General features: G+C 40.6%; 1 protein-coding gene across 13 annotated transcripts in view; it reads left to right on the top strand.

Annotated features, from left to right (window-relative positions):
* Window positions 1-14,608, top strand: part of PLEKHM3 (pleckstrin homology domain containing M3) — a 111,944-nt gene that overhangs the window by 67,178 nt on the left and 30,158 nt on the right. For all 13 annotated transcript variants that reach the window (XR_004307848.1, XM_032445647.1, XM_032445637.1 and 10 more), the window contains one exon: window positions 13,520-13,677. Coding sequence is in view for 12 of the 13 variants with exons in the window: in XM_032445647.1 (XP_032301538.1) it covers window positions 13,520-13,677 (158 nt within the window). In the remaining variant the exon portion in view is untranslated. The remainder of the gene's footprint in view (window positions 1-13,519; window positions 13,678-14,608) is intronic.

Here is a 14,608-nt window from a genome sequence, read left to right on the forward strand (position 1 = left end):
ATTCCCAATATAGAAATCTCAATGTTTCTGTTCAAGAATTTTTATCAATCTTAAGTGAAAATTACATTATACCTAATTTGAGCTTAGCATATTGTTAGAAAAGGATTAGAAAGTCTTAGAAGAACCAAGAAGTGGTTAGGGCTTGTGTACTTTTTCAGCTTTTAACCCGTTCTGTACTTTCTTTGTACATTTTTTATCAGTGGGAAATTTGTGTCCTTTCTCTGTTTTCATAGACTGAGATGGAGGAAGTTGGCAATGCTTTTTATAGCATTTAGGAAAAAATCTGTTTGATAGCTTGTAATGAGCCACGTCTGTGCTACACAGTTTTGATAACACAGCAGTTTCTGCTGGGGAAGTGATAGGAAGTAATATCTAACTGGCCTGTGTTAGTAAAAGTCAATAGTGTGAATGTGGTTGTATTGACTGGAAAAACTGGGTTTTGGGTAATGTGCTTTGGGCTTGGTCTAGCATTAGAATTGTTACTGGAGTAGGTGCATGTTAAAAACAAGCACACACACTTAATGGATATAGTTGTACTTATAAAGTATTAGTGCAAACTCAGTTACGTAAATGAGAAAGTCTCTTGCTGGCATCATTTTGTTTCATTCAGTGAATCAATATAAGCTGTATCAGCTTAAACACATGTTTACCAAAGAGGCTTACCTATGTAGCTGTACCAGCAGATCCTTCTAAGTTTAGACAAGCCCTTACTTTGCTTGAGGGGCAGGAGGTGGCAAATAAGAAGTGGAATTAAGGTTTTGTCAGACCTGGCTATGCAATCCTGCTGAGAAGGCTGAAAATTTGGCTTTCACAGTTTTCTGTGGGAGTTCAGTGAGCTCAGCAAGGGCAGCAAAATGCCAGGCATCTCTCTGTCATAACTTCCATGGTTCACTATCCAGCTAAGTAGTGAAAATGTTGGCTTTGTGTCTCCAGCCTCCCAAACAAGATGTTTGATGCAGTATATGGGACAGATGCAAGTCCTGAGATGCGTTTCTGCCAGTACTTGTCTGAACGCAGGCTGGAAGACATCGCTTAGAGCAGAGCTGGCTTAAAGCAGTGGTGGGTTTTAATTGATGTGTCAGGTACAGATCCTGCTCTTAAATATTTGGTGGGCAGGAGACAAGAGAGAAGTTTCTGTGGTGAAGTAAGAAAGATAGGCATTGCTGAAGCTCATCTGTGCATTTGTCTAGTTCTCATTCTGAGGCACAAGTGATATAGACCCTCTTCCCATCTGTGCTGACAGCTTTCTCTGAGACACAGGACATTTGTAGTGGGATTAAGGTAAGGTGAGTCCCACTATCCTATACGGATGTTTAAATTAATCATCCTAGACATGATAAAAGTAAATGAAGGGAAACAGTTTTGGAAGGATAGTCTATCTGGCCTATTTTATTTGTATCTTAGGATGAAAACATCGTGCTTCCCTCTACTGCAATTGAAGAGTACTGGGGATCACCGTTCAGCTCAGATTTCATCTTGGAGTCATTTGCTGGTGTTACAGCAAGTGTATTGTGCAGTTTGTGAGACACCTAGATAGTTTTGTACTTTAGCTGTGTAACAACTTGCATCTTGGGCTGTAAAAGCATAATGTTAATGGCCACCTTTATGTCCTTATTTTTAGACCCGTGGCTACATGATTGTCATAATTTCATTAGCAGAAGAATATGAAAATAATCCTCGAGTGGGAAAAATTATACAGTGTGTATTTCCGTAGCTATTAAAGTGCCTGCTAGCAAAACAACAGTTATACAGTTTGTATGCTTTTCCTGTGACTTCTTTATCACTCATTTCCGTCACTCCTTGGAGTGTGTTAGCACTGAGTCGCCTTTCAGCAGAACAGGAAATGCTTCAGGTTAGCTGATAGACCAGGTGTGTATGTAATTCCACAAGCTGCTGACATCTCTGCTTACAATTAGTGGTAATGGCAAGGGTTTTACTGGCATTTCCTTTTCACCACAGCTCTGCTGGGGAAAGGAGTTGTCATTGAAAATGGCTCACGGTCAGGTGGAGATTGAGGCAGAGCTGGCCAGGCTGATGAGGGCAGTGTTTGAGCAGGTGGCAGCCAAAGAGATGAGTTCATTTGGGTTTAATTAGGTGTGTTAGACTTGGAGGAGAAGCATGGAGATACAGCAAGTTTGTTAATAGATATTTTCACATCAGATCTGGGCTTACAGCTGCTTGAGACCAGAATTTTCAGCAAGCATTATTAAATGCATGTGATGCTTTCCACAGGGATATGACATTTGTGCCACTTGTATTATGTGCAGCTCTCTAGTGTGAAACTGTTCAAAACAGCTCTGCAGTGGTACCAGTGGACTGCAAGAGCCTCTGAGATATTCAGAGTTCTTTTAATTTTTTCAGCCCCTAGGAGAGGAAATAGGAATATACACTGCCCCTTTTCTACTACTTGTTGATGCTGACTGTTTTTTTTTGTTTTAGTTTAATTTTCCTCCTCACTGTAGAGAATGAAAGGCCCAATACTGCAGATCAGGGTCTAACCTCACTGCTTTACTTCTCATAAACAGTCTGTTCAGAGAGGCAGCTGGGCACATTCTAAGAAGTGATATCCCTGTAAATAATTTCTCAGAGAGAGAAAATACTCTTTCAGGGTTACCTGCTTGGATGAAAAAGGGGTTAAAAAACTGCTGAGTTTTTTTTCAGGTAGTTCTAACAATTTTTTACAGGTAATTCTAACAATTTTCTAAGTATGTTGATTTCTTGTTCTAAAATCATCAGAAGATTCCCCCCTAAAATGCACTGATCCAGTCCTCTGCAAAGCAGAAAAGTTTCTGGCTTTGTGATGTCACTCATGAAATAATGTCTTACTCAGTAGGCATTAAGTTAATGTCTCAGCATGCATGCCTGCTCGGTCTTATTAAAAAAAAAGAGAGAGAGAGAAAGGAATACATATATCTCTGCCTGAATGCATATTTGCTTGTGTGAGTATACAGTCACGTATGTTTTTTAAGCTGAGGAAAGTGCTTTCTGTTCTCAACCAGCCAAATTCCTGGTCCTCTTTCAAGCTTGTTTGATTAAAACAGCCTTTAACCTTTGTTTGAATACCTGTTTCTTAAAACAACCTATAATTCATCCCTGCGACAAGATTAGGAGAACTCAGGGTGTGACAAAATTGACATGTAGCTGCCTGGAAACCTTGGGGGAAGGAGGACAGAGGACTGAAATGCTGTGAGTGCAAAGGCAGAGAGTCTCTTTGCAGGGCTGGCTGGGGAGCTGGCGCTACCATTTTCCAGGCATGTTGTTTATACTGAGACAATTCCATCTTTTTCACTCACCAACTTGAACTGAGAGACCTGCTGAATTTTCAGAATTTTCTTCCTTTCTTTGAGGAGTAGATGAGGGTTTGGAGGAACCTTGACTCTGCCTCCTGATATAAATTCCCTTGGACTGAAGGACAAACATTGTGTATACCCAGTTTGTTCCCCTCTCTCAACCCAAGTAAGACTCTGTCTTTGCTTGTGCTCTTTAAGTGTGCTTATCACAGATTAACCACATTTGTTCTTGAACTTGTTTTTGTTCTTCCTGCTCTTCCCAGTGTCTCTAAGAATTACAGTGGCTAACTGGTGGAATATAATCTTAGTACTAAGTAGAAGTGCAACATGTCAAGTGGTCCTGCTTGGAAAAACTGCCAACAGCAGATCTCTGCTGTCAGTGTGGACTGCAAGGAAGTCAAACCGAGTCAGTCTTTCTGTTTATTCATATTCTCACCCATTTCTGCTTCTATTTGATTTGTTTGGGTTTTGTTGGTTTTTGTTTTATTTTTTTTCTCTGCTGTGTTTATCACCAGGTTTCCTTTTGGGATGCTTTCTGACCTGTGTGGGCGACAAGTTAGCATGGCATAATGTGTGGCTGTGCTACGTGTCTTTCTTTGTGTCAAGGCCAGCACTAGCAAAACAGTGGCATGTGTGTCAGAGTCAGCACTTGGCACTGGTGTCAGCAGCTGGTCAACAGAGTCATTGGCCTCACTTGCCCCCATCTACCCTGCTTTCACCCATGCTACTGGCTGAACAGGCCCTTGGGACAGCCAGGCATCTGCAAAGGCAGTGTAAAAGGAAAAGGAAAGGAAGGGTGGACTGGTGTCACCCTTACTGCTGGGATCTGGGTCTGTGGCCTGTAGCATGGCTGTAGCAACTAAAGATGTGTTTTCAGCTAGCCTAGATCAAATCAAACTGGGTCTATACTCAAGCAAAACATGGCATTTCCGCTCCCCATCCAGTTAGCTGCCTGTATTGTGTTCACTTCTAACATAGGCAGATCCCAAGCTGGGAGCTGTAATCTCCTGAAGTTACTCTTTTGTTCTGGTTTTGTTTGTTTTACAGCACCACACAGATTCTAGTGTGCATGCACACAAATGCTAAGAAATCATTCTTCCCTTAAGTCTCTTGCAATTTAAATAAACAAAGCAGGCAATCTGAAAGAAATGACTGGAAGTCAAAGTGAAGCAAGGAAACCTGATCAGACCTGTATATTACACAAAGATAGGGCAGAGCTGAGATCTGATATCTGCCTCCCTGGGGCTTTTACCTCATGATCATCCTTCCTCCTTCCATTTCCCTTTCCTCTGAACTAAAGATTAATTGTGCACTGAAATCATAACAAGAATTCACAGAGTTAAGAATATGGTGAACGGAAGGGAAAAAATCCTCAAGGAAATTAACAGTCCAGGAGCATTGTCTGTTCCCTATGTGGAAATGGCCAGTAATTTCCCAGCCAGGGAATGTGTTTTCCCTTCCTCTGCTCTGCAGCTTGTGTTTATCCTTAGCTAAGCATATTCTAGCATGCTTGTCTCCAAGTCAGTGTTTTTATGGCAGAAATTCTGACTCTGCTGAAAGCTGTTGGAGAATAGAAACTCCATTTTACCCTTTGCATTATAATGACAAATCTCCACGCTTAATAAGTACATAAAATACTTGTTCTACGGTTAGCAGAGAGGGAAGGCGAACACTGTAGCCTCCTTGCACTCAAGCTACTCTTCTTACAGGCACACAACAAAGATCTCTCATAGGAGCGAAGTGAATTCATCAGAAAATGCTTTCTGAATTGCACAATGTAAGGATTGGAAACAGAGCCTGAAATGAAGGCAGTTTACTGCAACAAAAGAGACCTGAGATAGGTAGTAGGAAAGGCTTTCTGGATGTTTTGAGTGTTAAGAATTGTGGAATCCCTGTGGTGAGAAGTTTTTAAGCAAGTCTGTCTGTTGGTTGGGCTGTAGTAGAAGGAAGTATGTTCTCTGTGATACTCGAGGCAAGGCTGAAGCTTTCCTCTGAGCTTGTTAGCAAAAGGCTCAATTAAAAACCAGCTGTTTGTGAAGGGATAGAAGGGAAACAACCAGGAACATGTCGAAATCTTGACTATGGAAGATGGTGGAAAGCTGTACACTATTTGTTGACTACTCCTGCCAATAACTTCCTTCTTCCAGGCACTTTTATGACACTAACCCCAGTAATTAAAGGACTTTGTGTCCCTTCCACATATGGAATTGGAGAGAGTGAATGAACTTCATGTCTACCACCCCTTCCCTTTTCTCAGTGCCTCTTGGCCTTTTCGTTGTCTCTTTGTATTGCATAAGTGCCTCCTGGCAGATTGTGTCTCTGTGTTTCAGACAGAGGCAAGTGTGCGTCTGGCCTTGAGAAATAATCATAAATTTTATTCTGTCAGGAAGAGAGGCCAGGACAATCCAGTTGAGATTTGAACCTGTGGTTCAAGGTGCTCTAGCAATTTCATATCACTTAACCCATCCCCTCCAGGCAATGCTTGTTTCTGACATGTAAATAGGACTGGAGGAATAAATGGAACAGATTGCTGGTGCTCCGGAGTAGGGTTATGAGGCAAACCTCTATCTTTAAAGAGAGAGCCTTCCAATAAATGTTATCTGCAGAGAAATACATCAGCTTCTACATAAGTAGTTAATGTTACTGCTTTGGTGTTGGCTTATAAAACAGCTTTATCGCCTCTATGACGATAATGATTAACAAGCTGATTTACAAGGGTGGGGTCACAGAGCCATTTGGTGAATTTAACTTGTCTCACAGTGGCAGTGAGATCTGAGTTTTATAATGTTTTCACCACTTTAACTGGAATACTTAGCCCTGATGGTAGGGCTTTCAGACAGAGCAGTAGCAGCAGATACTTCTCTATTACAAAGGTTTTCCTCTGTGTTTCTGATACAGTTCAGAGAGTTCTGTCTCTCTTTAGGGTTTGTTCTTCAGTCAAACATCCACAGCGTAGTGATGGTGCTCCTGGTGCCTGTGATTGTTGGTTGTACCTTGTGTCTGAACTCTCAGAATTGATACAGGGGTTTGTAGTTTTCCTCCTTGCTCTCAGACTGTAGAAAGTCTGTGTGAAATATCCTTCACCTGTTGATCTCCGTTAACTTGCATCTTAATATAAGAACTATTTTTTTAAACAACTTCTGATTTTGCTTTCATGATTGTCTGTTGGAAATTACTTAGTCAAAAATATAAACAGTTACTTTAATCCAGAAATTCTTGATGTGACACTTTCATTGTGGCACTTTTTAGAATTTGGACTATTTGGCCTTGGCAGTGTTACTTACTGAAAGAATATTATATCTGAAAGATTAGCAAGCTGTATCCCTCTGCCACCTGTATTAACACAGTCTTTATGTAGATGATTGAAGATATTTGCAATCTCCATGCTATGGAAATGTTTACTATGCTTTTTCTTTTTCTTTTTTTTTTTTTTTTTTTTTTTTTTTTTTTTTTTTTTTTGAGAGAGAGAGTCTGATAGAAATGCACAGACAGGGTTGGAAGTTTGATGACTCTCACAGAAACGCACATTGTACAGATTCCTGCAGGGATGGAGGTCTTCCTTACCTGTTACTACTTCGTAGGCATTGCTGAAAGGTGCCCTGCCCTCAATGCAAACACACACTCCCTTGAGAAATGCTTGAAAACTGTATTACTTTTTTTTCTCTTGTCCAGAAAGTTCGTCACGTCTGATAGATAGGAGCATTAATTTATGTGGCTATGATGCAAGGGTTGTTTATTGTTTATTTCTGTGGTCCTGGGCTAATAGGTGGGCAAGAGGTTATAGAGGCGGTGCTTAAAGTGATAGTGCCTTATAACTGACTCAATTTTTCCTTTATTCTCCCCACCCAATTCCATCTAAAGCCCTTGCAATATTATATATTTGTGAATAAAACAGTCTGAGTTTAGAGGGGACTTCCAAACTTATCTAATCAGCAAAGATTGCTTTCCTGTGACACCCAGGCAGAAACTGCTATTACGTCTTTTCTAATTTAAATAACTGTCACTCAGGATCTGGAACAAACTCTAACGAATTATTTTGCATTAGGGCTTTTTTGAGGGCTTTTTTTTTTTTTTTTTTTTGTGTAATTTTCTGTTTTCCAAACAGAGTTCAAAAAGCTCTAAGCTTAGTCACAATCTCTGAATTAGAAGGAGTCTAAGTACCTTGGCCATTCTTTTTCTCAGGGTTTTTTTGTTTGTTTGTTTTTAAACTATCAAAATGTTCATATATTGCAACACTGCTCAGAACGTTGCTCTTCTGTGGGATTAGTTTGTGCAACCCTCCTTCACGCAGGTAAGTATGTTCTCATACAAGCAATCTTTGTTGACCAAAAAGGGAAGTGACTTGACTCCACTCTGCTGCCTGTAATGGGCTGTTTTTTTGGCTCGCCTGTGCTGTACTGCAGGGCAGGAAAGTTAGGGCTGAAATTAGGTTTTCAGGGGTAGGGGCCTCCAGAGGTGGACTTCTATTGGTGTTACACCCAGCCTGAAGAGTTGGGATAAGACAAGGGAGTCAAGACAGAGCTGTAGCTCAGCATATAGTGGGGAAAAGGGAACTGCTTCTGCTCTGGTGCAGGTCAGGCTTAGGGGCTCAGAAATATTTTGGCCAGAAGGGGACAGGAATACCTGTGAAAAGTTCTCTGTTGGCATCAACCCTGTTGTATGTATAGTAAGCTACTGAGGACAGTTTCTCTCCCTGTGGAGGGTGCTGTGACCTACACTATTCTTATTCTCTGAACTTCTGTTCAGAGACTTCTGAAAGCATCATCTTGATGGAGCAAGGTACATTTAGTCTTTTTGTAGGGGAGAATGAGGGAACCTCTAGGAGCCAGCAGCTCTTCCAGCAGGTAGTGAAGCTGACTGATCACACATTGCCCTCGTGATCATGGTCATGCAGATGTGATGTGTCCAAAGGGAAATCAATTTGAACAGTAGCCCCTGCTGACTTTCATCTTCTGTCTTCTTGCTGAATCAGGAAAAACATGCCTGTGCATTGTGGCCAAGGCTCATAGCCATTGCCAGTACTGTCTGGTCTGCAGGTCCCCTTGTCTTCCCTCCTACCTCATTTATACAGAGCTTAATTGTGGTTTATGCTGCTACCCTACCAAACAGTGCCACTAAGATAAACACAGAAGAAATCTCAAATTACTTTTGTTTGTAAGTTTGTCGTGTTTGAAAAGTTGCTGTTCTAGAAATCATCTAAAATAATTGTCCCACCACCCTTTTGGCACATGTTCAGATACCATGCATCCCCCTTTGATTTCTCACTCTGCTGCAGACATGTTTCTGCCTCCCCTCTTGCTTTCCAGTACCACCCAACCTTCCCTAGGATCTCAGCTTTCCTGACCTGGGTGCCAGAGCCTGGGCAGTAGAGTGGTTTGCTGCTCCTATGGGCTCACCTGGCTTTTCCTATCCCCTCTGCAACAGTCCTGTTACCTGCAGGGATGCCTCCTCCAAAACATGGAGTATATCCTGTTTAGGATGGGAGATGAAATACATGGTTAGCTGGTGTAAAAAGCAGTGCTCGTTTGCTGGTTCAAATTGTAAGTGCTTTGAGGGTGGGGCCCATCTTTTATGTATGTATGTGTGGGTGTGTATTTTCATACAGTTCCTAACACTGAGACATGCAGTCAGTACCTGCAGTGTGCGAAGCCACACTGATAGCTCAGAAAAATGTTTTCCAGATCGTCAGAGGTGGATAGCAGTTCTAATTTGAATACTGGGGCTCATCAGAGAGAAAATATTGGGCCTGTGCCAAAATACGTTGCAACAGTGGTAAGCTAAGTGTAGAAGAATGGCTCCACGTTAACAGTCCTTTTGGGATGGGTTCCTTGAGCAGTCTAGGGAGAAGAAGCTATGTTGCACCTTTCATTGATTGATGATCATCTTTCATGCTCAATTTAGCATAATTATACTACTGCCTGTGCTAGAAATAATTTGGATTAGAAAACAGCTTGCTCTTCGTGTGTGCTGCAGCATCTGTATGCAGAAGAGAATCTGAACTCACAACATTTCAGTTTGGTTTAAGGAAGACGCTAGAGTCAGGAATGTATTTTTTAAACCTTTGCAAGCACATGCTGGGATTGCATTAAGAGACAGGGTTAAGTCAGTGAAATTTTTAGTCTGTTCCTTTAGACCACTTTTAATTTAGTAAGTTTTGCACTACATTTCTGCATTGCTTTTGAGACATAATGGACTTTGCAGCACATAGTATGCGTGGTTCCACAGTTTCTCTCCATACTCTCTAGGTTGTAAAAATCCTGGGAACTTTACAGGATTGCATGCAGTTTAGGGGAATGTTGTTTTGGGGCCAGCTGTTTCCTTCTAGCTCAGATACTGAAAGGATTTGGACTCTTCTGTTCTCATTAGATTGAATGAAGTTAGGGAATTTTGGAGACCTAAATTCTTTCTGAGTGTTTCTGATAAACTGGAGATGTGGTAAAGAGGTGAAGTGTTGTAGTGGGATTGTGTGAATGGCAACACATTGTGATAGGGATTGGTAGGTCGTGGAACACAAGTACTAGCTCATTTATGCTGCTCTGCTTTGGTTGGATCCAGTACAGCTGTCTTCCAGGTGCAAAGGCACTTCCTAGCAATGTGAAATTTTGATTATTTAGTTGGGTTAAGTATGGTCTTGTGGAGTAAACATTCTACTATACCATTTCTTTTGATGTACTTTTCTGTTCATGGAGTGCGGCGCAAATGTTACCAAAGAGAACTGAAAGAATGGATCACATACACTACTTTCTAGTCCCAATAGACCTACTAGCTGTAAGCTGTGAACTGCAATATCAGTGCTCCGTGTATGATTAATGGCTGCAGTTTTCAGAGACCAAATTGAAAGACTTTCCCTTGCCCTACACCCTTTCAAAACCAAACCATGTAATTTTCTCATGGTTTGCAATAACAACCACTGCAGCTAAGCTAATGGATGAGTTTTCCAGACCCACTCCATGCTGCAGAAGAGACTTTCCTGCTGTTGAGCTTGCCAGATGGGCCTGCCAGTGACTTCTAATAGAGTCGTCAGGTCTCAGCCTCCACCTGAGAGCTGAATTGCAAGGACCACTTGTGTTTTTACTACATTGACCTAAGAATGTGTGAGAGCTGGATAGCTGCATGTCGCCCTCTTCCTTCAGGGCCACAGGTCTGATTTGAGATTTGTTTGACACTCAGCATTTAAAGCATTGCCTGTTGTCTTGAAGTTAGAAGTGTTTTTTCTCCATGCTTTGTATCTGATCAGCTTATAGAGCAAGCAGGTTAAAAATTTCAGCTTCTTCTGAAAACTGAAATTTTCACATTAAAGCTTAGGACTGGCTCCAGTGGTAAGAACAGACCCATGCTGGGTTAGACTGAACGAGAACTGTGGAGTCTCTGTCCTTGAAGGCCTTTAGTAGCAGATGTAGCGATAAAGAATGACACAGATGTTGCTGGATCCACCAGGATTTCTTCCATGCAATTTTCTTCATATCTAGCTAGTGCATTACATTTGTTTAACTCGCTTGCATTCTTTAATCATCTGTATTTCTTTGAAACTTAAGGCTCCAGCATCGACTGAGAGAACATCCTTGTACTCTATCATCATGTTTCTGGCATGTCTAAACTGACCAACCCTGGGCCTCTGGCTGTCATGAGGGTGCTTAGTCACAGGACAAGGTTTGACAGTGTTCCCTTTCCCAAAGCTATAAAAATGGTGGAAGTGTTGCCATGAAACTCCTCCTGGTGACAAGAAATAGAAAATATCCCCTTTTGCTTGCTGAGGTAAATGGAGATGAGGATTTTATTAGGTAGAAACACGAATGAGAAAGTTGTTTCCTGTACACAGCCTTGAGGTCTCTGATGAAGTAAAATGACATGAAATTTGCAGATGCTAAAAATAGTGGTAATATCAGTTTGATGTTGCATTTTGTCTTCCTCCTATAATACAGTAAAATTGCCTGTAATTCACATTGTAAAATTGACATGCAGAGTTCTTTGAAGATAGGATCTTCATTGTGTGTCTGCAGTGCCCAGAGTTACAAACCAACCCACTACAGTGCTATGGCAGGCCATACAAATAAATAAATAAGGATGAATAACACCATCTCCTCGGGGGCTATCAATCCATCTTGGTTAGATTGTGAGCTCTTCAGCACAGGAAATCTTTGTGCTTTGTACAGTCTTAAATTTGCCCCTGGTGCTTAAGATGGTAATAGATTATGTTAATTTGTACATTACATTATGTAAAATGTGAATTTAATCCAGAGATTTAACACTGAAGTTCTTGCTGACAGTGACATTAATACAGGTTTATAGAATTTACTTGCGTCTCCGTCTTCTGCCTGGCATTGTAACTGAGCTCTTATAGCCTGTCAGAGGTGATTGCTATAGTGCGAAAGTGCTTTGGAAAATATGAACTGTGGTTTACTTATTATCATTGTATGCATATTTCATTTGTTACTACTAAATGGGTCATTGTAGCAGTGTCACCAGCTGGGTAGCTTCACAGTTTCTTTCCTCCTGTTTCCTGAATGCTATCAATTTTGTGTCTTTCCCCTGCTCCCCATTTGTTTGATTTTTCTGACCCTCTGTAGCTCTCAAGGCTACAAGCAAAAAAAATGTTTTTTTCAAAATGAAAAACAAAACCCATCCTGAAGGAGCTAAAATAGTGTCTGCCCATCTGTTATAAGGTTAGAACTATCGTTACCTTGAACTATGGCTTCATTTGCAGCGTTGTTTATATTCTACTTGAAGGGGATCTTCCTATACCAGGATGCAATAGGAATGTCATTTTTCCTCTAGCATGAGCAGATGTCCTATCTGCAGTACTAGCAATAACACTGTCGCTTCCTGTTGTTGCAGATGCTGTTAACAGGCTTGAGCTGAAAGCAAAGGGCGCACATTTCAACCAGCGCCATCAGCATCAATGCTGCCAGTACACCTTTTTTGCACTCTTTAACAGTTGATGTCTCAGCTAGTGGGCAGGATATTGCCCTAGAACACAGATTTATTTCCTTGCCACTTAACATAGGGGAGGAATGCTTCTGAAACCTCTGTTCTTCTCTGACTCAACCTTTGCTTTCTTAAGACCAGTTTATGCTAAACCTGTTTATAAGTCATGTGTTACATACTGAAGAAAGAGGTACCTGAACTGAAGGAGACACATATTTAAGTGTAAATCTCCCTACTCTTAGCCTTCAGGGTACAGCCCTGTATAAACCTTCAAACAGCAATTAGTGCATTCTTCTTCATTTTTTTTACAGGAGGTCACTATCAAATCTCATGACACATTTCTATCACTAATCTGGCAGGCTGCCATTCAGACCACAGGAAGTCCAGGGGTGAAGAATATACACTTAGGGCCTTATTCCATCTTCATTATTCTGTACACCAGCAGAATTCTTTAAAGTCTCTGGAGACTCAATCTGAATAGAAAGTATTTTGCCTGAATAGTACCCCTTATAGAGACATTGTCACTGAATCACAAATTTAGATGAGTGTTGTGGCTAGTAGTTTAATCTATACTACATGGCAGTTTTTTTCACACAAACATAGGCAGTGCTAATCACTTCTAATGGCCTAGCAGGGTTGTCTGGCAGTAAGAGACTTCTTGATTTTGAAAGCTGGACACTAGAGAGGGAAGAAAAAATACTTCTTAGTATTCAAGAGTTTATTTGAGAACGTATTCACATTGGCAGTGAGAGAAATAATGTATTTTAATGACTTTCAATAGGAAATATGACTTAGTGAAGCAAGTAAGCCAGGATTCTGTTAATGAAAAATATGCAAAAACCAAAAACAAAACAAAAAAAACCCCAACAACCGTATGTTGTGGGGAAAGAAGCAGAGACAAAACTGTGATTTGTGATTAAAAAATAACCAGAATTGAAAATCATGCCTGTAGGTCAGTATCCATAACTGTTCGTTAGATGATAATGTGGAACCTTCAGTTCTTTTCCTATATACTCTCTTGTGCATGTGAATGCATTGCTGTGTTTCAAATGGTTGCTAGTTTTGTATGTCATGCCATATAGGGACTTACAGATATGGTATCTTTTCCTCTGTTTCATATATGAATCACTGCCAGTTCAATGGCTGCTACTGTTGCTTGTGATTTCATGGAACTATAACAGTTGAGAAATTATTTTGTAATTTTATCAAGCTGTACATAGACATGTTTCTGTATTAATGTTTTTTCAGTCTTTCAGGAAGTTCTGGTCATTTTTATGGGTTCATACAATGTCATCTTATTTCAGGTTATTGAAGGAAAGCTGGCTCCTTTCTTGGGGAAGGTGATCAAGTTTGCCACCTCTCACGTGTATAGCTGCAGTCTCTGTAGTCAAAAGGGATTCATCTGTGAGATTTGTAACAACGGAGAAATCCTTTACCCCTTTGAAGACATTTCTACAAGCAGGTACTGTAATTAAATTAACATTTGAATCACCTAACGTATCCTTGTGTATTCTCAGCCTTGTGACGTCTTTTTTTAAATGACCGGGGTCTGGATTTGGCTAATTCACATTCCCATGCAGCTGCACAAGATTTGTGGCCCAGAGAGGCCACAAGCTTTGGAAGTAGATGGGAAGAACTACTTACCAAAGCACTGTAAGTTTCAAAACAGCTGCTTGAGATGGGAAGATTCCCCAGTAGAACCACATCATGTGATTTATTTGAATTTTTCTGAGTTTGCAAAGTGTCTTAAAACACTGAATGGATTCTCTGGTGTGATCACAGGCATCTTTCCAGTACTGATGTCACTGGGCCCATGATGTACTGGGACTGTATGTTGTAAAGCAATAACCATATACTCTGGAATGTTTTCTCTGTGAAACGTTATGGGTAATTCTTCATTTTTTTTTTTCTGTGCATACTCTTCTTTGTATGTATGCAAGTTTTGTTTGTTTTTGGTTTTTTGTTTTCCCCTTCCTTTAATGACAGATCTTCTCAGGTAGTTACATAATATACCTATATGCCCAGCCCTAAGTTAAATCTATGAACATTTATTTCATTGCAAATGAAGCACTGGATGCCAGATCAGGGATGGGAGTTGTATGGAAGATCTAGATGCAAAATGCAGGAAATCAGAATAGACTCAGCAATGCAGCAGTATTACTGTTCTTTTTCAAATATATATTGGATTTTAAATAAAGAAGGATAGTTTTGTTTTGTTTTTTTAACTCATCATAAAGGCTGTATCTGACAGCACCACATTCCTCCACAGATGTGTACTTTTTGGTTGTTTCAAAAATAGTCCTTTTAATTTGTTCTCCAAAGAGTTCCACTGAAAAGAAAAAATAAAATGAAGGGCCACCTTTGGAAACCATCAGGAGCAGCCTCTTAAAGGG

Source organism: Coturnix japonica, chromosome 7 (genome assembly GCF_001577835.2).
Source record: "Coturnix japonica isolate 7356 chromosome 7, Coturnix japonica 2.1, whole genome shotgun sequence".
NCBI lineage: Eukaryota > Metazoa > Chordata > Aves > Galliformes > Phasianidae > Coturnix > Coturnix japonica.